Source organism: Puma concolor, chromosome F2 (assembly GCF_028749965.1).
Source record: "Puma concolor isolate L17-30 chromosome F2, mPumCon1.1.hap2, whole genome shotgun sequence".
Classification (NCBI taxonomy): domain Eukaryota; kingdom Metazoa; phylum Chordata; class Mammalia; order Carnivora; family Felidae; genus Puma; species Puma concolor.
In genome coordinates this window covers 1,837,518-1,864,655 of record NC_141684.1, presented here as the reverse complement: position 1 = coordinate 1,864,655, position 27,138 = coordinate 1,837,518, and the positions used below count along the sequence as shown (strand labels likewise).

The 27,138-nt window shown below is 67.1% G+C and overlaps 1 protein-coding gene across 10 annotated transcripts in view; it reads left to right on the top strand.

The window, feature by feature from the left end:
• The window catches only part of ADGRB1 (adhesion G protein-coupled receptor B1), a 79,742-nt gene extending 52,818 nt beyond the window's left edge, over positions 1–26,924 (top strand). For 4 of the 10 annotated variants that reach the window (XM_086695465.1, XM_086695461.1, XM_086695463.1 and 1 more), the window contains exons 19-32: positions 3,935–4,038; positions 6,122–6,224; positions 6,878–7,028; positions 7,758–7,827; positions 9,267–9,333; positions 11,384–11,469; positions 15,675–15,842; positions 16,339–16,510; positions 19,491–19,586; positions 21,142–21,196; positions 23,401–24,083; positions 25,260–25,295; positions 25,499–25,603; positions 26,120–26,924. In XM_086695465.1, coding sequence (XP_086551591.1) covers positions 3,935–4,038; positions 6,122–6,224; positions 6,878–7,028; positions 7,758–7,827; positions 9,267–9,333; positions 11,384–11,469; positions 15,675–15,842; positions 16,339–16,510; positions 19,491–19,586; positions 21,142–21,196; positions 23,401–24,083; positions 25,260–25,295; positions 25,499–25,603; positions 26,120–26,320 — 2,097 coding nt within the window. In that variant the 3' untranslated portion in view covers positions 26,321–26,924. Of the gene's footprint in view, positions 1–3,934; positions 4,039–6,121; positions 6,225–6,877; positions 7,029–7,757; positions 7,828–9,266; positions 9,334–11,383; positions 11,470–13,611; positions 13,711–15,674; positions 15,843–16,338; positions 16,511–19,490; positions 19,587–21,141; positions 21,197–23,400; positions 24,084–25,259; positions 25,296–25,498; positions 25,604–26,119 lie in introns of all 10 variants that reach the window. The other 6 variants (XM_086695466.1, XM_086695464.1, XM_086695470.1 and 3 more) reach the window with 6 other exon arrangements.
• Positions 26,925–27,138: the final 214 nt, after the last annotated feature.

The following is a 27,138-nucleotide window of genomic DNA, read 5'->3' as shown; positions in this document are numbered from 1 at the left end:
AGGGACTGGAGTCCAGAGCCGGGGTATGGATGGGGTGCTGTGATCACACCCCAGGAGCCAGGGACAGATGAGATCCCAGGCCAGGGCAAGGAGGGAAGGGAGACAGGGCCCAGGTGCCCCCCACTCCCGCCCGAGCTCTGCGTGGAAGCAGAATGTCAGATGCCAGCCGTGCCGCTGACCGCTGGAAGGTTGAGTAACTGCTCTGAGTCACATCTGTGAGGGGGCGATGCTGTCTGCCTCCGAGCTGCAGCGGGGACCGAGCTCCGTGAGATATTCGCAGCACTCAGCGTGGCCTGGCAAGTACGGGCTTCTATAAAGCACGGTTGTTGCTGGTGGTGTTTCTGTGATGTGCCTGAAACCGTGTTCCTAGCCTCACCAGGGTCAGGGCTCAGCCTGTGACCGGGGTCAAGCCTCAGTGGGGCAGGAATTAGTCTGTGGTGGCGTGAGGACTTATTTACGTGGGAGCTGTGAGCCACGGGTGGTGTTGGAGCAGTAGCAGGACAACAGAGGTGGTGCCGGAAGGAGGAAATCTGTGTTTCGGATGCATCAGATGGGCACACGGTTGGGGAGAAGATTGAAAGCAGGGAGCTGATGTGGTAGAAATCAACGTAACCACATAGACGACAAAAGAGAGAGCCCCTGGGTAGGGGGAGGGCCGGGACCCTGGAAAGTCTCAAAAGGAGATGAGGGGGCAGAGAGATAAGGGGCTGGCTCAGACTCAGTGTTCAGTGAGGGTCTCTGTGAGGTGGTGACATCTAAGCTGAGGGAAGAGCCAGCCCTGTGAAGGTCAGAGGAAGAGCGCTGGGCAGTGAGAGGAGCATGTGCAAAGGCCCTGGGGTGGCACCGAACTTGGCTAGGGAGCCTGTCTCCAGCAGGAGGCCGGCTGGCTTCTACCTTTTCTCTCTCTGTGTGTGGGTTGGAGCCAATCTCTTGCCCTGGAGATTTCTAATCTGGCCCCCCAACCCCCAACAAGAGCTAGAGTTCCCTGGGACCCCTGCCCACTCATCCTGTCCTCTTCTCTTCCCCACGTCGTCTAGAACCTGCGGGGCCGGGGCTGTCAGGAGTGACGGATGAGCCAGGTGGAGGGGGAGGGAGTGGGCGGGCACGTGGCTGCCAGGCCTAATGAGGGCAGATGGAGGCAGATGGCCACGGAGGTCGGGGCCGCAGCCGGCCACGGAGCGGGTGCAAGCCACTTGCTTGGCCACCCGTGACTTGCGTGGCCAGCCAGCCTTCGGGGTTACCTGGCAAGTTCAAGGGTGCGGGCCGTGGCCTCGAGCCCCCGCCTCCCTGGGGTTCTCCACCTCCCTGTGTGGACACACGCGTTTGTGTGGGAGCTGCACCCTGGGTCATGCCTCCAGGGACTGCTGGCCGCTTGGCTGACCTTGGACGACTTTCCTCATCTTCCTGGGGCCTGCCTTCCCGTGTCCGTTCACCCAGCCGGCCTCATCGACTGAGCGTCCGGGCCGGGCCTGGCCCAAGGGGGCTCAGGAACACGAGGACACCGGCTGCAGGGACAGCCAGCCTCCCCCGGCAGTGGGACCCAGGCCGGAACCGAAGGGCCTGGGGGGCGGGAAGTGGTGTTTCCAGTGTGGGGAAGGGCCGTCCAGGCCGCAGGAACAGCACGCACGTGGGTGGACCCCACGCTGTCGGGTGGGTGTGGGTGCCCTGTCCGGGGGCTCCGACTCTAGGTGTCTGAGGAAGGCGGGAGGCACCATCTGAGGGCAGAACTGCGGGGCTGGGCCTTCAGGAGCCAGCGGAGTGGGAGAGGCCCGGTGCAGCGTGCCGGGCTCAGCCGGGCTCTGAGAGCCGCCCTGAATGGTGTCGGCCGAGTCAGACTGGAGCAGGGATAGGAGTGTCCCCCTTAGGGTGGGGGCCCCTAAGCAGCCCCTTGTCCCCCAGCCGTGCTTTCCTGATCATGTCCTCAGCACACCCGCTCCCCCTCAAGCCCAGAGGCAGCGGGCCGGGGAGGGCCCGCAGAGACCATCCTCTTGGGTCCCTCCCGCCGAGGAGCCGCGGTCAGTGCTCAACAAGCGTGCCGTCCCCCTGCCACGTGCCGGCATGCCGCTTACCAGGGTGCCCTGCCCACTGGGGTTCGGCGTGGCCCTTGACGTGGACGTGTGGGCCGGCAGTCACGCGGGGGGCGGGGCAAACACGTGGTGCGTGCGTAAGCACGGGCCAGCTAGGCGCTCAGGGCTGCGCTGAGCTACGTGGGGGGGAGAAACTGGTCTGTTTTCCAGCCTGAGGCCCCTCTGAGAGGCACCAGAGGCACCACCACCGACATACTGGCAAGGGTGTTCTGGGCAGAGGGACCGTCTGGTGCAAAAGCTCTGAGGTGGGAACAAGGAGGCAGCCAGGTGACGGGGCAGTCTCACGAGGCGGAGGCAGAAGGTGGGCAGGGCTAGGCCCAGTGGCCTCGGGAGCATTCACAGTTTGGGGGTGGGGCGTGGGTAGGGAGCACTCTGAGCGGGGCAGGGGAGCACTCTGAGCGGGGCAGGGGAGCACTCTGAGCGGGGCACTGGAGCACTCAGTGGGGGCAGGGGAGCACTGTAACGGGGCAGGAACGCTGTGATCAGGGCAGGAGAGCACTCTAAGTGGGGCAGGGAGCACTTCCAGCAGGGCAGGGGAGCACTCTGAGCGGGGCAGGGGAGCACTCTGAGCGGGGCAGGGGAGCGTTCTGAGCAAGGCAGGCGAGCACTCTGAGCAGAGCAGGGGAGCATTCTGAGTGGGGCAGGGAGCACTCTGAGCGGGGCAGGGGAGCACTCTGAGCGAGGCAGGAGAGCATTCTGAGCGGGGCAGAGAGCACTCTGAGTGGGGCAGGGGGCACTCCAAGTGGGGCATAGAGCGCTGTGAGCTGGGCAGGGGAGCACTCTGAGCGGGGCAGGGAGAGCTGTGATCAAGGCAGGGGAGCATTCTGAGTGGGGCAGGGGAGCACTCTGAGGGGGGCAGGGGGCACTCCGAGGGGGGTAGGGAGCCCTGTGAGCAGGGCAGGGGAGCACTCTGAGTGGGGCAGGGGAGCACTCTGAGTGGGGCAGGGGAGCACTCTAAGCGGGGCAGGGAGCACTGTGAGCAGGACAGGAGAGCACTCTAAGTGGGGCAGGGAGCACTTCCAGCGGGGCAGGGGAGCATTCTGAGCGAGGCAGGGAGCACTTCCAGCGGGGCAGGGGAGCACTCTCAGCGAAGCAGGGAGCACTTCCAGCGGGGCAGGGGGCATTCTGAGCGGGGGCAGGGACGTGGCCTCTAATGGCATTTTACAAAATTCTCTGGCCACCACTTGGAGAAGGGCTGTGGGGGCCAGGCCAGGGCAGGGGTGGCGGTGCAGATCAGCAGGCCAAGCACGGTAGGTGAAACACAGGGACCTGGCAGAGCAGAAGGGACGTCGAGGGAAGAGCGTAAAGCCGGGGCGCCTGGAGGGGCTGCGGGGCAGCGGTGTCGGCGGAGGGAACGGGGTTCGAGGCAGTGGAGGCTGGAGGTGCCAGTCGGATGCCGGTCGGATGCAGCGGGAGCCAAGGGGCCGGTGCAGGGAGCCCCGCGTTCTGCTGTCGGCTGGCCTTCCAGAGGCATGCGGGCTGGGAGAGCTGTCTGGGGCGGGGGGGGGGGGGGGGCCCGGGGGGGCCCTGTGACCTGCCTGTGACACGGGGAGAGCCTCCTCTGGAATCGGGTGGGGGTGGGAGGTCTGTGAAGTGTAGGCAAAGGCTTCATCAGCAGGTGACTGTAGCTATGCCAGCGAAGGCCCCGCCTCCAGCAAGAGAGGAGAAGCCCCTCACGGGACTGCCCAGGCCAGGGGTAGGGGCAGCACGGGGGTGGGGGGGTGGGGAGTGCTGGGGGTGCAGAGGGAAGGCTCCACCCTGGCACCCCCGCCCCCCAGCCTTCAGGGCCACAGAGCGCCCACGAGGCCGGGCCCTCACTCCGCTTTCTCCCGCCCTGGAACCCTCAGAACATGGACAAGGGGACCGTGCCATCGGTGACGCTCATCGTGGGCTGTGGCGTGTCGTCCCTCACCCTGCTCATGCTGATCATCATCTACGTCTCCGTGTGGAGGTGCTGCCTGAGCGCGGGCAGGGGCCGGGGTTGGGGGGCCGGCCCCCGTGGGCCCCAGGAACCCCGCGGCCGGGGTCAAGTCTTGTCCCTTCTTCTTGGAGGGCGGCCACGGGGACAGGCTGGTCCAGAGCCCCCTTCCCCGTCGGCGGTACCGTCCCCTTTGTCGTCACCACCCTGCCCCTGTCTCCCCCTGCCCACCGCCATCACAGATGGACCGCACCCCCACCGCACCTCTGCCACCACCCTCCTCCCTCTGTCCCCCTCCCTCCCCGACAGTCCCCACGGGCTCCCTGAGGGCCGCTGCCTGGATGCCGGGTAGCACTGGAGAGGTGGGGCAGGTGTCGGTCGGGGATCGACCGGTCACCCTTTTCTCCTGCCCTCTGCTATGCCCACGCTGCTGCACACAGAAGGTGGCCACGCGTCCCCCTGCCCTCGGAATGTGCTCCCCCCCCCCGGCAGATGCCAGCCAGCCTACTCCCCAGCCAAGCGCCCTGCCCTGGGACCCCGCAGCCCCCAAACTCTGTGTCCTGCCACGCGGGCGTGCGAGGTCTTCTCTGAGCCCGGGGTCAGGTCTCAGGGCAAGAGCCTCCCCTGGCCTCCCTGCCCCTCACTCCCCTCGCCCGGGCCGCGGGGCCTCGTCACAGGACCCCTGGACTGCTCCCCCGGCCGGGCAGGGTGGGGGAAAGGCAGCAGTCCCCAGCCGTCCCCAGCCCTGGAGTAAGGGACATGTATGTGCAGGCGCGGGCCACAGACGAGCATGAGTGTGTGCGGGCAGGGGGGGCGCCTGCGGGCCGCTCTCACCTCCCTGCCCCCAGAGCCCTGCTGTGAGCCCCACTGAGGTTTCGGGCTGGGAGTGTGAGTCAAGGTCACCCAGCCCATAGCCCTGCGGCTGCCTCTTGGTGTCTGGGCTCCGTGGGCAGCAGAACTGACGTCGAACCCTGAGGCCAACAAGGAGAGATCAATGTGTAGGCGGGGGAGGGGGCCTGTTTCCCCGTACCCCCCCCCATCCTCCCCTAGGGCAGGAGCACTGAACCACCGAACCCCCACATCTAACCAGCACCCAGTGCTCCTCCCACTCAGCCCCTCCTCAGACCATCTGTCCCAATCCCCGTGGGCGTGCTTGGCCCACTGGGCCAGCCCCTCCCCTGAGGCCTTGGTTTCCAGAGACTTCTGGGAAAGGAGGCTTGGGACAGCTTCCGCCCTCCAGCCCTGCCTGCCGCAGTTCTGAGGGTTTTGCTGAAGGTTTTCAAAGCGCCTCCTTTCTGAGCTCTGCTGGCTGAGTCACTGCCCCTGTGAGCCGCAGTCGGGACCCCAACCCCTTGGAAAGTGGCCCCCCCCCCCCGCCAAGGTCACACACCACATCAGACCGCATCATGGCCCCTGAGGGGCAGCCCTGTACCCTCTGCTCACCACCTGCCTGGATCTCAGCCCCCAAGGCCACTGGGAGGCTGGCTGCCCTGGAAAATGGGAGAAAAAGTGACGGGGGCTAATGCTTTCTGTATCCTGCCCCTTGAATCTCGGTCACCGTCCCGAGCAGCAGATCCCGTTCCCTCCACCAGTCTCACAGACGGAAAGACGGAGGCACAGAGGGGTCGGGCCACTTGCCCAGTGTTGCACAGCTGGAGTAGAGCTAAGCCACTGCAGCCCGCACTCGGAACCGTTTTGTCTTCTGACCTCAAAGTCAGGATCAAACGGGGTGGGAAGGGCTAGCGGGACAGGGGGAAAGCTAGGTTGAAAACCAGGAGCAGGCAGAGACTGAGACCCCAGAAATGCTCCGTGTCCAAGGGATCCGGTGACAGGGAGAAGATCTTACGCAAAAAGGGGAAGCAACCCTAAGGATGAGCCATCCCCAGCGGGAACGGTCAACTGCGCTCAGTGTCTCCCCACAACCCTCCCTGGCACCCGACTACATGCCGGAATTTAGTGTGCAGTAGGCAGGAAGTGTGGTAGGGGCGGTGGTGGCGACAGTGGCCGCAGCAAGGTCTGCAGGGAGGAGGTGGTGCCCCAGTCTTGGTACATCCACAGGACCCCAGTTCCCGTGACGATGAGGCCCCATGGGGCACTGACACCCTATCTCCCGTAGGTACATCCGCTCAGAGCGGTCTGTGATCCTCATCAACTTCTGCTTTTCCATCATCTCCTCCAACGCCCTCATCCTCATCGGGCAGACCCAGACCCGCAACAAGGTAGGTGATCTCTGCCCTACCGTGCACACCCCGGCGTGCCCAGGTGGGACGGGGTGACGGTGATGCCCCCCAGAAGGATCCCAAGGAAGCTCGGGGAGGAGAGCGTAGGGCCACACACAGTCCCCCGTTCTCCTCCGACTGCAGCCGTCGTCTGGCCAGGACCCGATGTCTGGAGTCTCCAGCTGGACTGGCGCTCTGAGATGAGCCGGTTCAAGGGCCCTGGCCCACCACTGGGGCCCAGACCGTCTGGTCTTGTCTGTGCCATGTGGGCTTGAGGGTGATTTGTCCTCCCTGGGTGTCGGGTTCAGCACCTGCTGAACAGGTGGACTGAACCCGGAGCCCTTGAGCGGGTTCCCGCCGGCGTTGGGTGTATCTCTGGGTAGTCGGGAAAGATGGAGGGAGAGGGGGCCCTGTCCCCGGCAGTTTGTGGCCCGGGTGACACAAGCACTCCTGGGGGGTGGGGAGGGGGCGGCTAGCCGATCAGCAGCCCTCCTACAGGCAGTGGACCGGGGGACCCCTCGGTGGCTTCGCGCCTGGGGATTTGACCTCATTGCTGCTGCAAACGCTGAGCTTCTGTCAGCCTCACTCGGGGCGGGCAGGGAACGGGTGAGTGGGCACCTGCCCGGCCTAACCTGCCCGCCTGCCCCGCCCAGGTGGTGTGCACTCTGGTGGCTGCTTTCCTCCACTTCTTCTTCCTGTCCTCCTTCTGCTGGGTGCTCACCGAGGCCTGGCAGTCCTACATGGCCGTGACCGGCCGCCTCCGGAACCGCCTCATCCGCAAGCGTTTCCTCTGCCTGGGCTGGGGTGAGCGGTGCCGGGGCAGGTGGGCGGTGGGGCTGCCCCTCCCCGGGCCTGCCCTGCTGCAGCCCCTCCCCCTCCCCCCTCGCCCTGCCCTCGTCCTCCTGGGCCTCCACAGGGTTGCCAGATAAAACGTGACACCAAGTCCATTTGAATTTCAGGTAACGACTGATTTTTGAAGTACATCCCATTCAATATTTGGGATGCGCTCGGACTAAACGTGTTTTCTTTTTGGAATTTTTTTTTTGACGCTTATTCATTTATCTTGAGAAAGAGAGTGCGTGTGCACATGACTGGGGCAGGGCAGAGAGAAGGGGGGGCGGGGAGAGAGAGAACCCCAAGCAGGCTCCACGCTGTCGGCACAGAGCCTGACGTGGGGCTTGACCCCACGAACCGTGAGATCATGACCTGAGCTGAAATCAGAAATCAGGTGTTTAACCAACTGAGTCCCTCGGTGCCCCCAAAATGTTTCCTTTTTTATTTGAAATTCAAGTGTGATTCGGTGTCCTGTATGTCGTTTGCTGACCTGCCTGTCACGACCACGGTTCCATAGGCCCTCATCCCCGTCCACCTCCTGTCCCCTTCTCTTATGCTAGGTGTCACCCCCCGTTCAGGGGCTTCAGAGGCACATTGTGCCCCCGCCTCACCCCACCCGTGGGGCTGCAAGGAGGCAGAGGGTGGACGGGGCTCGGATGGTGGGGGGACCGACTCCCTTTCTTTCTGGTCCTTCCCCAGGGCTCCCTGCGCTGGTCGTGGCCATTTCTGTGGGATTCACCAAGGCCAAAGGGTACAGCACCATGAACTAGTGAGTCGGGGCAGGGTGGGGATGGGGTGGAGGCCGCTCGGCTCCCCCAGACCCTCCCACTGCCCTAGAAGGTGACAGCTGGCTGGGTGCCCGTCTCACAGAGGAGAGACCTAAGGCTGGGAGAGGGTGGGGGCCCCGGGGCTGAAGGCTGGGCTCTTCGAGGGGCTGCTTCCCTTAATCAGCCAGCTCCTCCCGGACTGGGCAGCAGGATGGAGAAAAATGAGGCTCGGGGCCACTGGAGCTTTGCACCTCCTCCTTAGGTACCTCGGACAGCTCCGGTGGCCTGTTTTCCCCTCTGTACCCACACGTGCACCTCTGCGTGACTGTGGTGACAGGGGTGGCGCATAGCTCCAGGGCAAGGCAGGTGGTAGGGGGCCTGTTTTGCAGATGAAGTCAGGGAGGCCCTGAAGGGTCAGCTGGGCGAGGTCCGGGGGCCTTGAATGCCAAGCCAGGAAGCTTGGGGTTATCCTAAAAGCGGTGTGATGATTCCCAGGGTTGGGGGAGAGGAACCAAGGCCGGGAGCTGTGGCTACAGGCCACAGGGGAGGAACGGGGAGCCAGAGGCAAGGGGAGGGACTGATGCAGGCTGCATGGGCTTGGCTCTCTGTGGAGCCCCAGGGGAACAGGCCATGGCTGGGCCCTGAAGCAGTGCCCCACGTGGGCAGCAGGGACAGTGGACATGAAAACCCATTTACCGGAAACCCCAGTAGCGTGAGTGCCGGGAGGTAAATATGGACACTGTCCCCCACGCTGAGAGGGTCAGGGGTGGATCAGGGGAGGGTGAGGCCATTAAAGTGGGGGTTCTGAAGGATGAAGAGGAGTTTGTCTGACAGCACGGGGTGGGATGCTCAGGGCAGAGGCCACGGTGCAGAAGAATAGTGTCTTCGCTGGACTCGGGGCTCCCGTGGGCCTCCGTGGGTGGCGGGGCTGGCGACCATGTGTGCGATGAGGCAGGACCAGGCCAGATGTGTGAGCAGAGCACCGGGTGCCCCCAGCCGTGGGGCCTGGGCTGAGTGGGCAGGTGGAGGGCCAGACCAGGTGCCCGACCCAGAATGTTGGAATTCTGTCTGTCGGGAAGAAGGGTCTGTGTGTGAGGCTGGCGTGGGGCGGGGCGGGGCCGGGGGGGGGGGTATCTAGGAGGAGAGTGGGGGGCAGCCTGGGGCGGTCAGGCACCCTTACCTGGCCAGCCCGGCTCTGTGCTGTGTGGGTCCGAGCAGCCGTGCCGCTGCCCTGCGCCCGCTTCTCCGCCTTTGAGCCGGGCCCGCCAGTGCCGCCCGGGGCCCCGAGGGCTGGGAAGCCAGCGTGAGTGCGCGGCGTGCGCACAGGAGGGCTTGCTAAGCGCCCGGCTCCTTCTGCCGCTCCCCTGCGTCTCACCTGCCTTCCCGGGGAGCGGGGGCTGGGCCCACGCCTGGCCACTGACCAGCCCGTCTCCCTCCCCAGCTGCTGGCTCTCCCTGGAGGGGGGACTGCTGTATGCCTTCGTGGGACCGGCCGCCGCTGTCGTGCTGGTACTGAACCCTCCCCGCCGTCCCAGGTGGCCGTGGGCTGTATGCGTTGCCCTTTCTGGGTCGCCTTGATCACCAGGGGGTGGATGGCGTTCACGGTCCCCCTGCCCTGCCCTCGGGGTGCAGGAGTACAGAGGCTGGGCTGCAGGAGTGGCCGTTTATTTCTGTGAGCACAGCATGTGTGATTATCGGGCACCGGCCGTGTACCTGCCAGGAGATAGGTGTGAGTTCACCGGGTAGGCGACTGGCCGAGTGGGGACAGTGGGCGGATGGCTGACGGGGTAGCAGGGAGGGCCAGCTAGGCCTGGGTGAGGAGCAGAGGAGCCGGCAGAGCCTGAGGCTGGGGGGCCAGGGGCCTGTCCCTTGCTGCCACCAGCTGTCACCCTCTCGAGAAGGAAGCACCTCCTTGTTTTCCCTCACCCCTACTTCCCACACTCCTTTGGGGACGGATGTGAAACCGTGCCATGTGGCACACAGGGTTATTGTCCCCAAGTTAGGGCTGAGCAGGGGGAGCTGGGCACGGCTGGGGGCCTCCGCCCGCCCTGCCCGAGCCCAGCCCTCTCCATGCAGGGCCACACCGCCTTGGTGGGGGCACCTGGGCACAGGCCCGGGGGAGGCCCCGCGTGTGAGGGTGGAGGCGGTGGGCAGCGGGCCTAGCCTGAGGGTCCCGGCTCCTTTATTCCTTGAAGGGAGAGGCCTGCGTGCTGTGCATGTCAATGCCGCTCTTCAGAGGCCGGGCCGGCTCGCCGTTTTACAAACAGGCGAGACCCAGGACGGATGGGAGGCTCAGCTGGTGGAGGCGGGAGCCCCCATCCCCCACACCCCCTCCCAGGGTGCGTCCGGAGGGCACGGCTGGACCCCAGCCCAGGGCCCCTTCGGTGACACGGGGACACACAGGTAGAGACAGCACAGAGCCCGCTACAGGCAGGGTGGTGGCAGCGGCTGTCCTGCCCCTTCTGCCCCTGGCCTTGTCAGAAAATGAGGTCACCCAGGAAACATGCCTCCAGCCCCGGTGCCGGAGTCCGGGAACTTTCCGTTCAGACGGGGATGAAAGGCAGGGCCTGGCCGCTGCTGTGTGTGGAGTCATGAGCGCTCAGATCGAGGGGCTGCAGGGCGTCGGGGCGCCCCATATCCAGATCCGAGCAGTGTGGGGCCAGTCCTCGCAGCCGTCAGGCAGCTGTGTGGGAGCCAAGGGGAGGGCCTTCAGGGGAGCACAGAAATGAGCTGGGAGCCTCCCCACCCAGGAGAAGGGGCCCCCCAAGGTCTCCAGGGTCGTGGCTGGGCCGACGGGCACACCCTGGGGACAGCTTCTCTTTCGCGTAGGCGGTGGCTCACACAACGATAACAGCAGGAAGCACTTCGTAGGGTGCGGGTGGCTGGCGGGAGGGGGTCAGGAAGGGCACCATGGCAGCGCAGGAGCAGTGTGGCCCCAGCACGGGGAGGATGTCCCCGAGACGGCCCTCCGGTTGGGCCCTAGCGAGGGATGAGCTCCCTGTTGTGGGAGGAATCCAAGGAGCGGGGGGCGGGGGGGGTGACCGGCTGCGGGGGCACAGGGCACCCCCAAGCATGATGGCGGCTGGATCACACGAGGTCCCTTCTGTGGTCTGAGCAGGGCAGGCACCCTGTGTGTAGAGCCAGCCTGATCCCTGACCTGCGACCTCTGGACAGATGGCATCCCAGCTCGGCAAACGCTGCCGACCACAGTGGGGACAGCAGATGGGCCTCCGGGCTGCCCAGTGCAGGCCAGCCCGGGGTCCAGCCTCTGGAGGGCGCCCTGCACGTCACCCTCTGAGCCCCAGCTGGGTCAGCCCGGCCCCTTCTCATGTCCACCCCTGCCGGCAGGGCTCCCAAATCCTTGGGGAGCAGGTCACGTGGGAGGGTCACGTGGGGGACTTGAGCAGCAGCACCTCGCCCTGGGCGGAGCCCTGTGGCGGAGAACCCCCACCTGACGGCCGCTCCGGGGGGAGGTGGCCAGGCCGGCGGGGCTGGCGAGCCTGCTGGGTGGCGCTCTCTCCCCTGGAGCCCCGCCCCCACGCCCTGCTCCTCTCTGCAGGTGAACATGGTCATCGGGATCCTCGTGTTCAACAAGCTCGTCTCCAAAGACGGCATCACGGACAAGAAGCTGAAGGAACGGGCAGGGTAGGGCCGGCCCCGGGCGCCTCACCCGCCTTGAGTCAAAGACCCAGAGCCCACCCGCTGCCCCCGGGCCCCAGAGCAGGTGGACAAAGGAGGCTCAGAGGCCCGTGCGAGGCTCACGGCCAGCCCCTGCTCTGCCCTGTGCCTCAGTCTCTCCGTCTAGTCCTCAGAAACAGTGAAGCCCCTTGTTTTTGGAGACCCTACCCCCGCGGGGACCACAGGGACGGTGGAAGGGTGCACCTGGCCCCCCGCTTCCCTACCCTGGGGTTGGGTGACCCCGAGCGAGGATACAACCTGCCCATCCTCATGGTGGCTTCAGCGACGGGAGGAGGGGACAGGGGACAGGTAGGATGCTCCTCCTACCTGGGGAGCCGGAGCCCAGAGGGCAGCGTCTGGCCACAGGGCACGTGGCTCTGAGAAGGCTGGTCCCGAGTGTGCCCCGGCCGCCCCCCGGGGGATGGGAGCCCTGAGGTCACGGATGGGGGCAGCTACTGGCCGAGACTGACCCCCTGACTCCATCCTGCCCCAGCCCTCTGAGCCCTCCGCACCTCACCTCTGCCTGCCGCTCTGCGCATCCCTCTGCCCTCGCCGGTGCCTACTCCCCTCCCTCCATGCCAGTCGTCCGTCTCTGTCTCTGTCTCTGTCTCTGTCTCCCTCCTCCTCTTCCTGCTCCTCCTGCTAACCCTAGTGAACAGAAGCTTCAGGAAACCATCCTCTCTGGTCCTGGTTAGAAAGCCGCTAACGCTGCTTTAGGGGAAGTGGACGACGACCCCGGAGTGCCCACGGTGGCTGGGAGTCTGGGTCCCCCATTCCCTGGGCCTCATCCCCTGGAAGTGGGGATTGGCACGCCCCACCCCGCCCGCCCTCAGGACACACCGCCCCCCAGGCAACATCCCTGGCCGGCCGAGGGCTGCACACCCGTCGGAGCGCTGCAGCATTGGGTACGCGGCGCTCCCTCGGAGCTGGCTCGGCCCCCGGCTTCCGCAGTCGCCCCTGGGCGGGCTCCCTCGTTCCGCTCCGTCCCTGCAGCTGAGTGGGGCGAGTGGCGGGGAGGGCGGGTTTGAGCTGCCAGAGCCCAGGGCGTCCGTCGGGCTACCTGCCTCCTGGGGCCCCTCCCTGGGCGCGCAGCCGGTGCCCCGGTGCGGACGCACTCCCAGCTCTGCCCGCATGGCTGCGCGGAGACCTCCCCCCGCTCACACACTCGTGTGCACACGCACGCACACCTGCACATACACAGGGCCTGTGGGAGGGTGCCGCCCAGGTAGCCGACTGGTGGTGGTCGGGTGCAGCACGTGCTCCCCGGCTGGGGCAGCCGCCCGGGGTAGTGCACGGTCGGAGCAGATTCGGGGGACCGGAGGGAAGTGGCCATGGCCTCACTCCGGGAGTTCTTCGTGTGAACGAGGGCGCATCGTTTCACCCTCTGCTTAACACGGGCGTGTGGGAGGACCGGCCCTGCCGTCCCCCAGGACCCTGTTTTATCTCTCTGTCTCGTGGACCCCAAACCCTCTGACCCCAGGACCCAGTCTGCACCCACTTCCTGTGGCAACCCTCCTTCCCCTAGGAGCCATCTGGGCCCATCCTACACCCAACTCAGACCCAGTCCCCCACCCCAGCCCCCACCCCCTACCCCGGTCCCCCCCACCCTGCTCAGACCTGGTGCCCTCCCCCCACCCTTAACCACCTCCCAGACCTGGTCCCCCCACAACCCTTCAGAACCGGTCCCCCCCAGCCTCCCAACCCCAACCCTGGACTCAGCCCACCCCACCACCCGCCAGACCCGGTCCCCCCACACCCCCAGCCCCTCCCGGACTGGGCCCCCCCCCGACCATTCCCCTTCAGGACCCGGTCCCCCACCACTAGCCAGCCCACTCCTGGGACCGGGTTCCCCCCCCCACCACCACCAGCCCACTTCTGGGACCCGGTACCCATCCCAATCAGCCCATTTCTGGGACCCGGTGCCCCCTCCCCCTGACAAACCAGCCCACTCCCGGGACCCGGTCCCCCGACCCCCAGCCCACTCCCGGGACCCCGGCCCGCCTAGGAAGGCTCAGGCAGGACTGCTCTGGTCCGTGTGCCTGCTTTGCCCGCCCCGGTTCCATGAGAACAGTGTCTGCTCTCGTCTCGGCCTTTGCATTTCACTTGCAGTCAGCCGCCCGGGGCCCCCCTTGGGCACGCCCTCAAACGTGCCGAGTGGGGAGTCCCGTCTTCGGCCGCCACCGCCTCCGAAGCCGCCAGTAACGCCACGTTAGTGCCTCTCCTCGCCAGTGCCCCCGCCCCCGGCTCTGCTCTCTGAGTCACATTTTGTTTGTTTTAAGCTTTTTCTGTCACCTTTGTCACCTCTGCCATCCACTCTGGGGATCCTCCCCACCCGGCCCTTCGCCAGGCTCCCCTCCTCCGTGTGGCCAGGGACGGGACGGGGCCGGGTCAGCGTCGGAACACTGTGCACCGGCCTGCCATCGGCGTGTGGCTGTGCCGGGGTCTGGGTTGTGCGCTGAGTGTTGTAAGCGCATGTGTGCGTGAGTGGGTGGGTGGGGGGGGTGGGGGAGTGTCCCGTGAGCAGCACGGGGGAGTGTGCGGGGCACTCCTGGCCGTGGGGGGACCCGGGTTCAGGTCGGGACGGCTCCGTTGAGGCAGAAACCAAGTTGGGAGGCCCAGGCAGGGACGAGGCTCCGGGAATACGCGCTGTTTGCTTCACGCGCCAGTCTCTTCCGGGTGGAGGGTGCCATCCTGGGCCTGTCACAAGAGCCCTGGGGGACATTCCCTGCTAGGTCACGCAGCAGGTTCCGGTCAGTGGCCCGGCCCACCCTGAGCCAGGCTCACGCCCCTCCTCCACATCAGGGGCATCGGACCTTCCGAAGGGTCAGGCGGTACCACTGCCCGCGGGTCTCCCCGCCAGCCCCTCTCCTGCCCACTGATCGCACCCGGGCCCACACGGGCTCCTCCTCGCGGCCGCGGCAGAACTCGGGGCTGCGGGGATGCCACTAAGGCAGGGTCCCCAAGCCCGGGCCATCTGCCAGCCACCTCGGGCTGTAGATGTCAGGGCTCCGGCCAGAGGGAAGATGGCTCACAGCAGGATGAGACTGCCCCTCTGCCCGCCCCAGGGGCTCTGCCCTGCCTTCCTGCTCCGAAGGTGGCCAGAGAGGGTCCGCTCTGGGAGGGAGGAGAGAGACGAGGGAGCCCTGCCGGCCACGGTGGAGACACAGAGGTTCAGAGCCGGCAAGGGAAAAGGACAGCCGGGCAGTGTGTGCACAGTCCTGCAGGGCCCACTTTTTCAGGTTGTGCCCCTCATGCAGGCAGAGCACCCCTCGTGGGCACGGGCACCGCGGCTGGGGGCCTCAGCACCCGGGGGTGGAGGGGGGCCGGGGATCGGCAGGTCCCCCACCCTGGGAGGGGAGGTGGGTCTGTGAGGTCTAGGTCTGAAGCCCACGCAGTGGTCAGGAGAGAAGCGTGGGGGCTTCGGGGTGATTCCTGGCTCAGGCTCGAGCCACTGGGCAGCTGACCGGGGGGCTGTCCTGGAGAAGAAATGGGGCTGCGGCTGGGGCTGGCATAGGGACCTGAGTCCTGGAGCAGGGAGGGGGAGGAGGGGGAGGGGAAAGGAGGAGGAAGAAGACAGGGAGGAGACAGGCCTGTCCTCTGTGCAGGCCACCCAGACGGGTCTGGAGAGAGGAGGACGATGGCTCGGGCAGGGCCTGTGGCAGGCTCCCCGCCGCAGGGCAGAGAGGGTGCACCTCTGGGGAGGGCTCCTGCCCCCGCCCGGTGAGCAAGGTCCAGCCCGGACCCCAGGTCCTCCCAGCCTCTCTCCCAACAGCCCCCGTGCCCCCAGCTGCTTCCTGGTGGCCCTGGCCCCTGCCTGAGGGTCCTCGTGCCCCTCACCCCCGCGGCCCCTCCTCTGTCCCTCGCCCCCGCCTCCCCTCCTCGTGCCCCTCGCCCCTCGCCCCTGTGGCCCCTGCACCTCTCTTGCTCCACCTGCGTCTGCCTCATCCTTTTGATGAAGGTGTCCTGTAAGGAGGGGAGCAGGTGGCCCGGACCCCAGCCCCCACTCCAGGTGGGAATGACCATGGCCTCAGAGGCTCCTTGGAGCTCCTGCAAGGCAGTCACCTGCCCATGGGGGCAGAGCCCCGGAAGTTGTAACACCGGTGAGGGTGGGGTCAGGCACAATTCGCAGACACGGATGCGAGCCAGCCCCACTGCTGGTGCCCTCACGACAGGCCCCGAGGCTACGAAACAGTGACTGCGCCGTTCGGAAGATGCGACAGGCTCCGAGCGGCCACAGCGTGGCCCATAGTGGTACCAGGAGGTGCCAGGCTGCAGAGGGCGGTGCCGCCGTGGGGGGCTCCTGGGGGCACCAGCGGAGCGGGGCCTGCCGAGACGATGAGGTGCCTGTGGGTCTCTGTTCTCGTCTCTGTCCCCATCCCCACCCCTGTCTGGCCCTGTCTGTCTGTCATCTCCTGGAGTAGTTCTCTCGTTCTCTTTCTCTCTGTCCAGAGCTCAGAGGCCTGGCCAAACACCGCCCCACAATGGCCACCCTGTAGCCCCCCAGCTCCTGCCTCCAGTGCATCTCCCCTCCTGTGGCCTCCTGGACAGCTAGGAACCCGGGTCTTCCGGAGAGTTCCTCTCTCACCACTGCCCAGCCCCCCCCCCCCCCCCCACCGCAGACCACCCTCCCGAGTCTCTGGGAGCCCTTGGACTCCGGGCGGGTTGCCGGGCAGAACTCTGCTCCCCAGGAGGGCCCGGGCCTCCTCAAGGACCAGGACCGGAGCGGGTGGAGAGCCCCGGGAGAGGGGCGCCAAGCAGGGCCCCCCAGGAATGCGCCCCCCGGCGGGAGGGCGGCCGGGGCAGCCCTGACGCGACCCCCCGCTGCGCTGTCCGCAGGGCGTCGCTGTGGAGCTCCTGCGTGGTGCTGCCGCTGCTGGCGCTGACCTGGATGTCGGCCGTGCTCGCCGTCACCGACCGCCGCTCCGCCCTCTTCCAGATCCTGTTCGCTGTCTTCGACTCGCTGGAGGGTTTCGTCATAGTGATGGTGCACTGCATCCTGCGCCGAGAGGTGCGCGGCCTGCGGGAAGGGCGGGGGGTGCGGGGGCACGGCTTCGGGACCCCCCCCCCCCTCGCTCCATAAGGCGGGGATGCGCGGCACAGCTGGGGCGGCCGAGGGCCATCGTCTGCGTAAGGCCCCCTCCTGGAAGCGCCCCTGCGCCCCTCGCCGGCTCAGACCGGAGGGGTCCTGTCCTCCTGGGCTCGGTGGGACCAAGAGCCACCGGAAACGTCAGCAGCTTTCAACGACGGCAGAGACTCCTGGCCTGGTGTCTCTGGGCCTCTCCAGAGGGAGCAGGAGGAGGCTTTCACCAAACTCTCCCGACGGCCACCTGCCCGGTGGCCACAGCCCTGGTGACGCGCTCTCGCGTCGGGAAGGCGGACACGTGGAGAACGTGCGTCTGGACGTGGGCGGAAGAGGTGCCCTCGTGAGGCCAGAGGAGGCCGGGATGTCCACAGAGGCTGAAGGGGCCGGAGCGGGTGGGCAGACACGCAGAATTACCTCCCCTTCCTAGAACCTCCTAGAAAGATGGCAAAGCGATTTTAAAGCACAGATTGCAAAGAAAGCGGGAGAAGGGCTTCGCAGTGAAGCCTGGGAGTTCGGGGAGAAAGATGGGGGTCAGGAACTCAGCCCGCCTGAGGAAGCCGGGTCTACAGCTGGCGGTGGGGCAGGCCCGGCGCACTGAGGCCAGAGAGCTTCCAGAAGTGGCGCTGCAGGGGCCCTGGATGCCCAGGGAAGGTCTGCGGTGGATGGCTGGTTGTCCCCTTAGGTAGCAGCCTGGACGCCCCCGCCCCGGGCTGGCAGCACAGCCCCCACCCCACCTCCCCCACATGCAGCTCCACCGCCCCGGGTGGGGGCTCTGGGGCCCTGGTCTGGGGGCGCCCTGGCGAGACAGGGGTGCGTAAACCTGTGTGCTGGCCCTTGGTCACCCTGACAGCTGGGGCCCCCAGCCTCAGACCGCCTGGGGGAGAGGTGAGCACCCCCCTCCAGGGGCTCCGACCACAGGGAAAGACCGATGACAAAGACCCAAAGCTTCTGATGTTGGAACAGCCCTGTTGGCAAGCCACCGCCACAGTCTACACCACACGTCCACGTCTGGCCGGTCCCGCGTGTCCACTCTGCAATCCTGAGGACCCGAGGGGAGCCTGTGCCGGACAAGTCTCAGATCCAGGCAGCCGTGGGCCCCAGAGACAGACCAGGAAGAAGCCGTTCCACAGCCCCGAGGCGACGTCCTCAGAGAGAGCGCTCGCGCCCCCAGCCTGGCAGCCACGCGTGCCCGGCTCTGGCCTGACTGATCCGTGCTAGCAATTCTCACTGCTAGTTACTCCATCTTCTATGGATGGGGCGGCTCAAGGCCAGCACAGGGGTGGTCGCCTCAGTGGGGTGTGCGCACATGTCACTGACCGGGCTCTAAGCTCACGCCCTTGGCCCTCAGCTGCCCGGCTTCTGTGAAACAAGAACAGCAGGCTACCCAAAAAGAACAGAAAGGGAGCTTGTGGGAATTCAAAGCATGAGAACAGAAGCGGAGAAGCTCAGTAACCGGATAAAACAGAGGCTGTGTCCTGCAAAGGAGAGAAGGTAGAAACTGGAAAACAGAAGGTGCGTTCTGCAGGCCCACCTGACCCGAATAGGAGGTTCTCCAGGGACCCGGCACAGGCTGCCAGGTGGAGAGCAGGGATGTCTGCCTCAGGGGCCTGCTCTGGGGGACAGTCAGGCACCCCTGAAGACGCGTGATTTCCTAGGATGGTTGGACTTCCCCATAAGCTCTCTGTGACCTCCTGGGTCCCACCTGCAGGGCCCATGCTACAGGGACCCTGCCACCAGGGGAAAGTCGGGCCTCTGTGGGGAGGGCATGGAACATTTGGCAGGTGGAAGAGGGGATGAGGCTGGCCGGATGGCCTACCTGGAGGAGGGGCCACGAGGCCCTCTGGGAGAACATCTGCTCTCTGTGCCAATGGAGACATTGCTTTCCCATCTGCTGTCTCCTGGCCCGTGGCCTGCCTGTGCTGGGCGCACAGTAGGTACTTAGAGATGTCTGCTAGGGGGCTCAGTGAGTCACAAGGTTGGAAGAAGGTGCACCTGCCAGGGGAGGCCCAGGCAGTGGCCCTGAGGCCGGCGAGACCCCAGCACCACCGCCGATCAGCCGTGCAGGAGCATCGGGCGCCCTGGGCTCAGCACCTGGAGTGAGTGGGGGCAGGTCCGCGGGTCTGTGCTGGGTCTGGGAGCCAGGAGCCCCAGCCTCAGCGCCCCCTCCTCCCAGAGCTGCCCACCTCACTCCAGGTACCTCCTCCAGGAAGCCCTCTGTGCTTTCACTGTTCCCGTGCCTTCACTTACTCCCTTTGCGCATCATGGCCCCACAGCGTCCGCTCCCCGAGGGGGGCTCTGCTGGCTGCTGCCCCAGCCGCGGGTGAAGGTGCGGCCTTTGCTCCTCACGCTCACGGATCAGCACCTCCCTGCAGAAGCAGGTCTCCTCTAGCGCTCTGTGCCGGCTGCCTGGGTGGCCTCTGGCCCAGAGCCGCCGTCCCCGCCCTTCTGAAGAGCCCATGGCCATAATGGGTGAGATCCCCTTCAGTGGAGCGTGCTGTTAGTGACGCGGCTTGGGACCCGCCGCCACCACAGACGCGCTGTCCCAGGGCCCTCGTGGAGCCTGGGCGGAGCGCCTCCAGGGCAGTGGGGGCAGCGGAGGCCGTGGTCACTCGGCACAGGGTGTGGACTCCAGGCCCCTCCTCAGCCTGACGGCCGGATCTCACGGACACACTCCGGCCCAGAGGGCTGCAGCGCGTCCTCAGCAGGCCTGGAACTCTCTGAGTTTGGAATTTCCGTGCCCCAAAGGGCACGGAGAGAATCTCAGAGACGGGAAGGGAGGCAGGGCCCCGGCACGCAGGCCGCCCTCACGGAGGGGCCGCCCCGCGGTCCTTGCCTTTGCCTTCCCCCCACCCTGCCGGGCGAGCGGTCTAGGGCTGCCGCTGACCGCTCTGCTCTCTCTCGCCAGGTCCAGGACGCCGTGAAGTGTCGCGTGGTGGACCGCCAGGAGGAGGGCAACGGGGACTCGGGGGGCTCCTTCCAGAACGGCCATGCCCAGCTCATGGTAGGGCTCAGCGCGCGGTGCCCCCGGCGGTGTCTCCTCGCCCTGCTCGGAGCTGCTCTAGGCTCCAGCGGCCCCTGAGGAAGAGCTCCGAGCCCAGTCCAACACTGGGGAGACTGGGGCTCACCAAGGTGAAATCCCTGGTCCGGGGTCTGGGGACGGGCAGGGCCCAGATGATGCGTCTGGGCGAGGCTGCCGCCGGCCCGTGCCCACCCCCGGTGCCACAGTGCCCTCGCCTCAGCTGCGGCGCCCCCGTCTCTGCACCTCCCGTGCCCCCTTCGTTGTTCTCCAGCTCAGCCGGGGTGGGACGTTGGCTCACTCAGCCTCCATCGGGCGGACCAGCCCTGGCCTGTCCACTCACCCTCCACCCCACGTGGCCTTGTCCCCAGCCGGGTCCACTCAGGCCCTCCGGCATCACACGTGCCATTCGGGTCCAGGTACTGCCCACCCCGCCTGCCCACCTCGCGGGTGTCTGCTAAGACATCACCTCCAGGGAGCCCTCCCTGACCCCCGCCCCCACCTGTGCCATCAGGCCTCCTCCTGTTCAGGTCCTGGCAGCGCCCTGGGTGAATTCTCCAGGCTGTCACTCGCCGCCTGCTGCCCGCTGGGTGCCCCCCGGTATGCAGTGAGCCTGGCAGCCGGGAGCTGCTCACTCAGTCCTCGGGCGCCGAGCCACCTCGTGGCGGCTGCGAGGCTCGCAGCCGGGACCTCAGCAGATGCCAGCGGCCGGCACCGGGAGGAGGCTTGTACCCTCACGGTCGTGGGCAGGGGCCCCCGATACCGCTCCGGGCCCCACTTCTCCCCTCAGATTCTGTAGTATTCCCACCGACCCGACCTCTGGTGTGCAGAGAAGGAGCCTCCAGGTTTGGGATTAGGACCCAGCCCTACGGCCCCTGGAGAAGGCCACGCCACAGCCTGGGGTGGCCCGAGCCGGGTTTCCCAGTCCACCGAGCTCCTGGGCTGGGGTGGGGCAGGTGTCGCAGCGGGGATCTCAGCCACCGCTCAGGGGACAGCTGGCCTCACCCTGGCACCGGACATCTGTGCCTGAACCCGTTCCACCTATCTGGTCGGCTGGCCTCTGTTTCCTCACCCCCGGGGGCTGTGGGGAGGACCACGCAGATGACGGGGGCGGAGCCCCCCAGGCCCTGCACATCAGCAGGCGGCGGCCCCGGGGGCTCTGGCGTGACACCCTTTGCGTGCCCTGCCCCCCGGAAGGGACATGAGGCCCTGGCAGAGGTTCTGGTCTTTGTGCTGGAGTCCCAGGGGCCGGGGGCCGGGGTAGACAGAGCCGGGGGGGACAGGAGCACGATTGAGCTGCAGTGGGACCGGCCTTCCCAGCTCATCCACAAACGCCCTGGCAGGCGCGCGCACGCACGCACACGGAGTACGCAGGGGCGGGGCCGCCCACCGGGGGTTCTCTGAGCCCGGAGCCCCCCGGCCGTGAGCTTGTAGCCCTCCTGGCGCTCCGTGGCAGGCACATGCGTGCGCACACGCACACCCCTCGAGGTGCGGCTCCCGCTCGGCCCGGGGCCTCACCCCACCCGCCTCTGTCTTGCAGACCGACTTCGAGAAGGACGTGGATCTGGCCTGTAGATCAGGTGAGCGCCTGCCAGGTGAGAGCGACAGGTGGCCCTCGCCCGGGCCACTTGCTTCTTTTTCTTTTCTCTGTGTGTGCGTCTGTCTGTCCATCCGTCTGCCCTCATCCCACCGCTGCCCGCCACAGCCCGTGCCGTGAGGTTGGGTCACATCCGCCCAGATGGAGGGGCCACTGCCCGGAAGCCTGGTCTGTACAGGCAGACACGGGCCTTCCTCCGGGGCCTGGCCCGCCCCAACCTTGGTGGCACAGCCACTTTTGCGCCTCCCCACCCACTGCCCTGAGGCTGCAGCAGGCAGGGCCTGTGGGTCGAGGGCAGAAGAAACTGCCAGAAAGCTGTCCGGGAGCTTGGGCTCACCAGGCTGATGCGTGCTGGCGGGATTCTTAGCACTGGAGCGAACCCCTGGGGCCCACTGCCCTGGGCCTGGCCCTGTCCTCTCCCCGCCGAGCCCCTGAACAAGAAGCCTTGTGCTCCCCACCCCTGCCACCTCCGACACTTCTGGTCTTCGGTCTCCGCTCTCTCTGTAGGGGCGGGGAGGCTGCACCAGCTGTGAGACACTGGAGCCACCCCGCTTCCACCTGTCACCCACCTCTGCCTGCGTCCCTCCAGGGCCCGCGTTCTGTGTTGTCCTCGCGTCTTCATCTTCCATCCAGCCATGGCGGAGGGTTGGCTGAGCCTTCTGGGGGGGACATCAGTGGGAGCAGGAGGAAAGCAGGGCGGAGGAGCCAACCCTGGGCCCTAGAGTAATGCTGAGTTTCCTGGAAGCAAGGGGAAAAGGGGAATCAGCTGCCCAATGAAAGGAAACCGCTTTAACGTCGTCGTTCTGAGAGCCGGGTCCCGGCAGTGACAGGCAATGCCGTTCAGAGCGGTGGAGAACCAGCCGGTCGCACTGCCTTGGTCTGTCAGCTACTTTTGAGGAGCGTCTTCTCCAGAGATAGCCATGGGGGCGGGGGTCGAGACAGCCCCAGATTGGGAGTGTCAGCTGCTGCCTGGTGGCCCCCGGGAGAGCTTCCTGGAGGAGGTGACCTCTGGTTGGGCTAAGTGGGAACTGGACAGAACGGTCTTTCACTTCCCACCTTGGTCTTGTGTAGTCTAGGCAGCCTCCCTGAGAGGTGACCCCAAGACTTTGAGGGCTTTTGGAGGCTCGGGCCCAGCCCCCTTTGGGTGGTACTGGCCTCCGAGGCCCCCACTTCTTCCTCATCGGTAAGATGGCGCAGCCTGGCCCGTGATCTCTCAGGCAGCTAGCGACTGGAGGCTGGTGTCACAAACACAGGGTGAGGTGGGCACACGGGCTGGGGGGCTGGGGGCCTAGAAGGAGTCTGGATTTGGGGCCGAGCACACAGGGGACCCACAGCCAGATTTCTGCAGGAGAGGTGCCCAGCTCTGTCCGGGCGATGGCCCGCTGTGAGGTGGACGGGGCGATCTCTGCAGGGGGGACCCCGGAGGGGCACAGGTTTGGCGGGCGAGACGGCAGGTCCCCTGTTGGTCGACCTGGAGCGGGGGACGGTTGCAGACATGGGCGCAGGGGGTCGGCGTATGGAGGCTGGAGAAGAGAAGGGGCCAGAACAGAAGGAAGCTCTGCCAGAGAGGAGGGAGAGTACCGGGGACTGGCGAGTGACCGTCCGCTCGGAGGGCGGGTGCCGGTGGGGTGGCACAGGAAGCCGCTGACAGGAGCTGTGAGCGTTTGGGGGCTGGACGAAGGTGTGGCTGGGTGCCCGCCAGCCAGCAGGGAAAGCGTTCCCGCGCTCACAGCGGGCTTCCCGTGGACGGGCCCCGCGTGGGCCTGGCCGCTTTGGGGTCTCCATGGGCCAGTGAGGCTGGATTGACGGGTAAGAGCAAGGCAGGTGGTGGGCCAGCTGGAGCCCGGGTCGGAGGTCGCGGTGGCCCGCCCCCACCCACTGCAGCCGCACAGAAGCGGGCTAGGCATACAGGGCCCCGCGCCGCAGGAGCGATGAGGAGTGTGTCCCTGAACTTCCGAGAAGTGCGGGCTGGCTCCAGGGCCGACAGGGGCCCGCTCAGCTGCTGGGAGGGGCTGTGTGTGGGTGGCGGCCATTTGTCCTCTTGTCTGCGGGGGCAGACAGGAGCACCCCGTGTTCCAGCCTGCTTGAAAACGCCAAGGACTCCCAGCTGCAGCAGCACCAAACACAAGTCAGGGGCGCGCCGGATCGAGACCGTCCGAGGCATCCCCGAGGCCGCGCTGACCCCTTCACCTGTCCCCACAGTGCTGAACAAGGACATCGCAGCCTGCCGCACGGCCACGATCACGGGCACGCTCAAGCGGCCGTCGCTGCCCGAGGAGGAGAAGCTGAAGCTGGCCCACGCCAAGGCGCCCCCCGCCAACTTCAACAGCCTGCCGGCCAACGTGTCCAAACTGCACCTGCACGGCTCGCCCCGCTGCCCAGGCGGCCCCCTGCCTGACTTCCCCAACCACTCACTGACCCTCAAGAAGGACAGGGCGCCCAAGTCCTCCTTTGCCGGGGACGGGGACATCTTCAAGAAGCTGGACTCGGAGCTGAGCCGGGCCCAGGAGAAGGCCCTGGACACCAGCTATGTAATCCTGCCAACGGCCACAGCCACGCTGCGGCCCAAGCCCCAGGAGGAGCCCAAGCACAGCATCCACATCGATCAGATGCCCCAGACCCGCCTCATCCACCTCAACATGGCACCTGACACGGGCCTCCCCGCCCGCAGCCCACCCTCCCGCCAGCCCCCAGGGGGTGGGCCCCCGGAGGCACCCCCTGCCCAGCCCCCACCGCCCCCGCCCCCACCACCCCCGCCACCCACCCTGGAGCCAGCGCCCCCTAGCCTGGGGGAGCCCGGGGAGCCCGCTGCCCACCCAGGGCCCAGCTCGGGGACCGGGACCAGGAACGAGAATGTCTCCACCTTGTCCGTGAGCTCCCTGGAGGTGAGGGCAGCCCAAGGGTCCCGGGGGGGGGGGGGGGGGGGGGCGGGGCAGGGGTGCTGTGGGCGCTGCTGGTTTGGGCTGCAGCCAGCGTTAGGTAGGCCAGGCCTGGGAAGGCCGGAGGCCGGCATCCTGGCCTCACTCCTGCCGGAAGGGGTCCCCTGGCAAGAGTGGGGACAGGCCTACGCCGGAGAGCCGGTTCCTGGCAGGGCCTGCCCTCACCCTGTTCTCTGGCCACGCTGCCCCTGGCCCTGCTGGGCCCTGGCGACGGGGGGCTGTGCCATTGCAGTGGGGCCCACCCAGCTGGACTTGGGCTGGCTGCAGTCTAGTCCATTCCGTGGTCGGGCGGTCACGGCAGCAAGTCCCTCCTTAGGTCAGCCTGAAGCCTGGAAGTGACCACACTCAGCCTGTCCGGCATGGGGCTCGGAGTGCGTTGGGGGGAGCGTTGCCTAGCACCCCCAGGGACCCCCGCCCTCCCCAGGCCACTCCCCCACCTCCTGGCTCACTGCCTCTGGTGAAGCAGCCCCAGGCCCTGGTTCCCTGTGGTCCCCCAGCCGTGCCACCCGCCCTGCGTCCAGTTCTCGTCTCCTCGTCACTGGCCAGTGCCGGAGGACAATCTAAGACGGTGAAGAAAGGCAGGGGCAGAGAATGTGGAGGCATTGCCCTGCTCTTCCGTCTGGCCTTGGTGTGCCCACAGTCTCCTCCAGGACCCCTGCCCTCTGCATCACCCTTGTCCTCTGTCTCTCGAAGCGGGAGATGGCCCTGGGGACGGTCTGGGACAGAACGTGATGAAAAGCATCTGCAGGCTTACCCCCATTCTGGAGCTGCAATACCGAAGCCCCAGGCGGTCGTGTGACTGTCACTGCTGTCTGGGGCCTCGGGCTTCTATTCCCCTTGGCTCAGCGGGCGCCCCCTCTGCCCACCCTCTTCCGCCAGAGCCCTCGGGCTGGGCCCCCCGCTGTCCCCAGGGGGAAAGGGCGGGGCCTACAAGCGGCCTGGGCGCTGCCAACTATAGGGCAGTCAGAGGCATGTTCCCCAGCTTGGTGGAGAACCCGAGTAGCCATGGGGTGAGGGGGTCCCCAGTCTCCCCCTGTCTCAGGCGAGGAGAGGCCTGGACTTGTGGTCTGGGAGGTTTGGGGCGACTGCTTGCAAATGTGCACAACCCCCTTCTCCCCACAGCGGCGGAAGTCGCGGTATGCAGAACTGGACTTTGAGGTGGGTCCCACCTCCTGGTGTCCCCTTCCCCAAATACCCGGAGCCGGAGGTGCTCAGAGCCCCGGGGGCAGGGCGGGGGGGGGGGGTCGGGGACAGGCAGCTGGAGTCCAACCAGGGGCAGGGAGGGGCTGGGGGGGAGGAGCCCGGCCAGGCAGAGCGGCTCCTTTCCAGGCTCAGGATGCCCGGCCCCTCCCGCCCCGCAGAAAATCATGCACACCCGGAAGCGGCACCAGGACATGTTCCAGGACCTGAACCGGAAGCTGCAGCACGCGGAGAAGGACAAGGAGGTGCTGGGCCCAGAAAGCAAGGTCTGGGGGACGGGGCGGGGCCTTGGGGCTGCGGGCGGGGTGGTGGGGCGGGGCTCTGGGCGGGGCCCTGGGGCGGGGCCCTGGGGCGAGGCCGGCAGAGGGAGAGCACTTAGTTGAAGTCCCTACGCGCTCCTTCCCCTCGCTTCAACTTTTCGCGAAGACTGGCCCGACGCAGCGCTCGCCAGAGCCCCGCACACCGGCCTTCCCGGGGACCCGCCCCACGCCCAGCCCCGTCCGGAGGGGTGCACGGGGCGGTGCACGGGGGGTCTGGCTTCTGCCAAGGAAGGCAACAGCCAAGGGAGGGGTGCCGGGCAGGCGGGGCCGCGGGGCCCCCACGGCGGCGGGAAGCGCTCCGCTCCCGCTCGGCCCCCGGGGGGGCCCCTGCAGCCCGCCTCTCCGCCCGCTCAGGTCCCTTCCTCTCTGTTTGGTTCCCGTGTGCGTTCTCTCCTCCCCTCCTCCGCTCCTGCCCCGTGGCCTCCCTCTCGGCCCCTGCCCCCCTCCCCGCCCGCCGGCCAGCAGCCGGAAAAGCAGCAGACACCGAACAAGCGGCCCTGGGAGAGCCTTCGGAAGGCCCACGGGACGCCTGCGTGGGTGAAGAAGGAGCTGGAGCCGCTGCCGCCCTCACCGCTGGAGCTGCGGAGCGTCGAGTGGGAGAAGTCGGGCGCCACGATCCCGCTGGTGGGCCAGGACATCATCGACCTCCAGACCGAGGTCTGAGCGGGTGGGCGGCGGCCACGCACCGGGCCCCGAGGAGGAACATCCTGCTCCGCCCGCTTCCGCCGCAGGACGGGCACAGACACGCTCCCGGGCTGCGGGCCAGGCCCGCGCCCCGGCCTCAGGGCGCTCGGACGGCGGCCGGGCGGAGGCCCGCGGCGCTGGGACCAGAGCCAGAGGGGACAGGAGGCCCCGGCGGCCCCGGGTGGGCACAGGGCTCCAGAGGCCGGAAGGTGCCTCAGACTCTGCCCTCCTCGAGCCCGGCGCCGGCGGGCAGGCGGGCGGGCGGCCGCGGACAGTGGCGGGGCGGGTGCGGCCAGCATCCCCAGGACACCTACCTGAGCTGCCGCGGCAGAGGACCAGCCTGCTTGGCCCAGCTGGCCTGGCACCATTTTTTAGACACCCCTACCCCTCGGGAAGCAGCCAGCCCCCCCCCCTCACCTTTCCAGGGCCCGGGGCCCCTCCCCAGACCCAGGTGGAGAGCCCTCTCTCCCACCTGTGCTGACCCCAGGGGCAGGACTAGAAGCCCACTCCGGGAAGAAGCAGGGGTGGGGAATCTATTTTTTCTCTCCTTTTCTTTTCTTCAATAAAAAGAATTAAAAACCCACATCCCCTCTGTGTGGGCCTTCTCTGTGCGGCACGAGCCCCGAGGCTGCCTTGGTCCCTCCATCGGGTCAGAAGGGCGGGGCAGGCCTGGTGGGCACCTGGCCTCCACTCCCGCCTCGTACCCTGCCTGGGTGTCAGGAGCTCACCCTGTGTGGGCGTCGGTCCCCAGGCCAGCAGTCACGTGGTCCCCGGGGATGCCGTGAGGGAACCGAGGG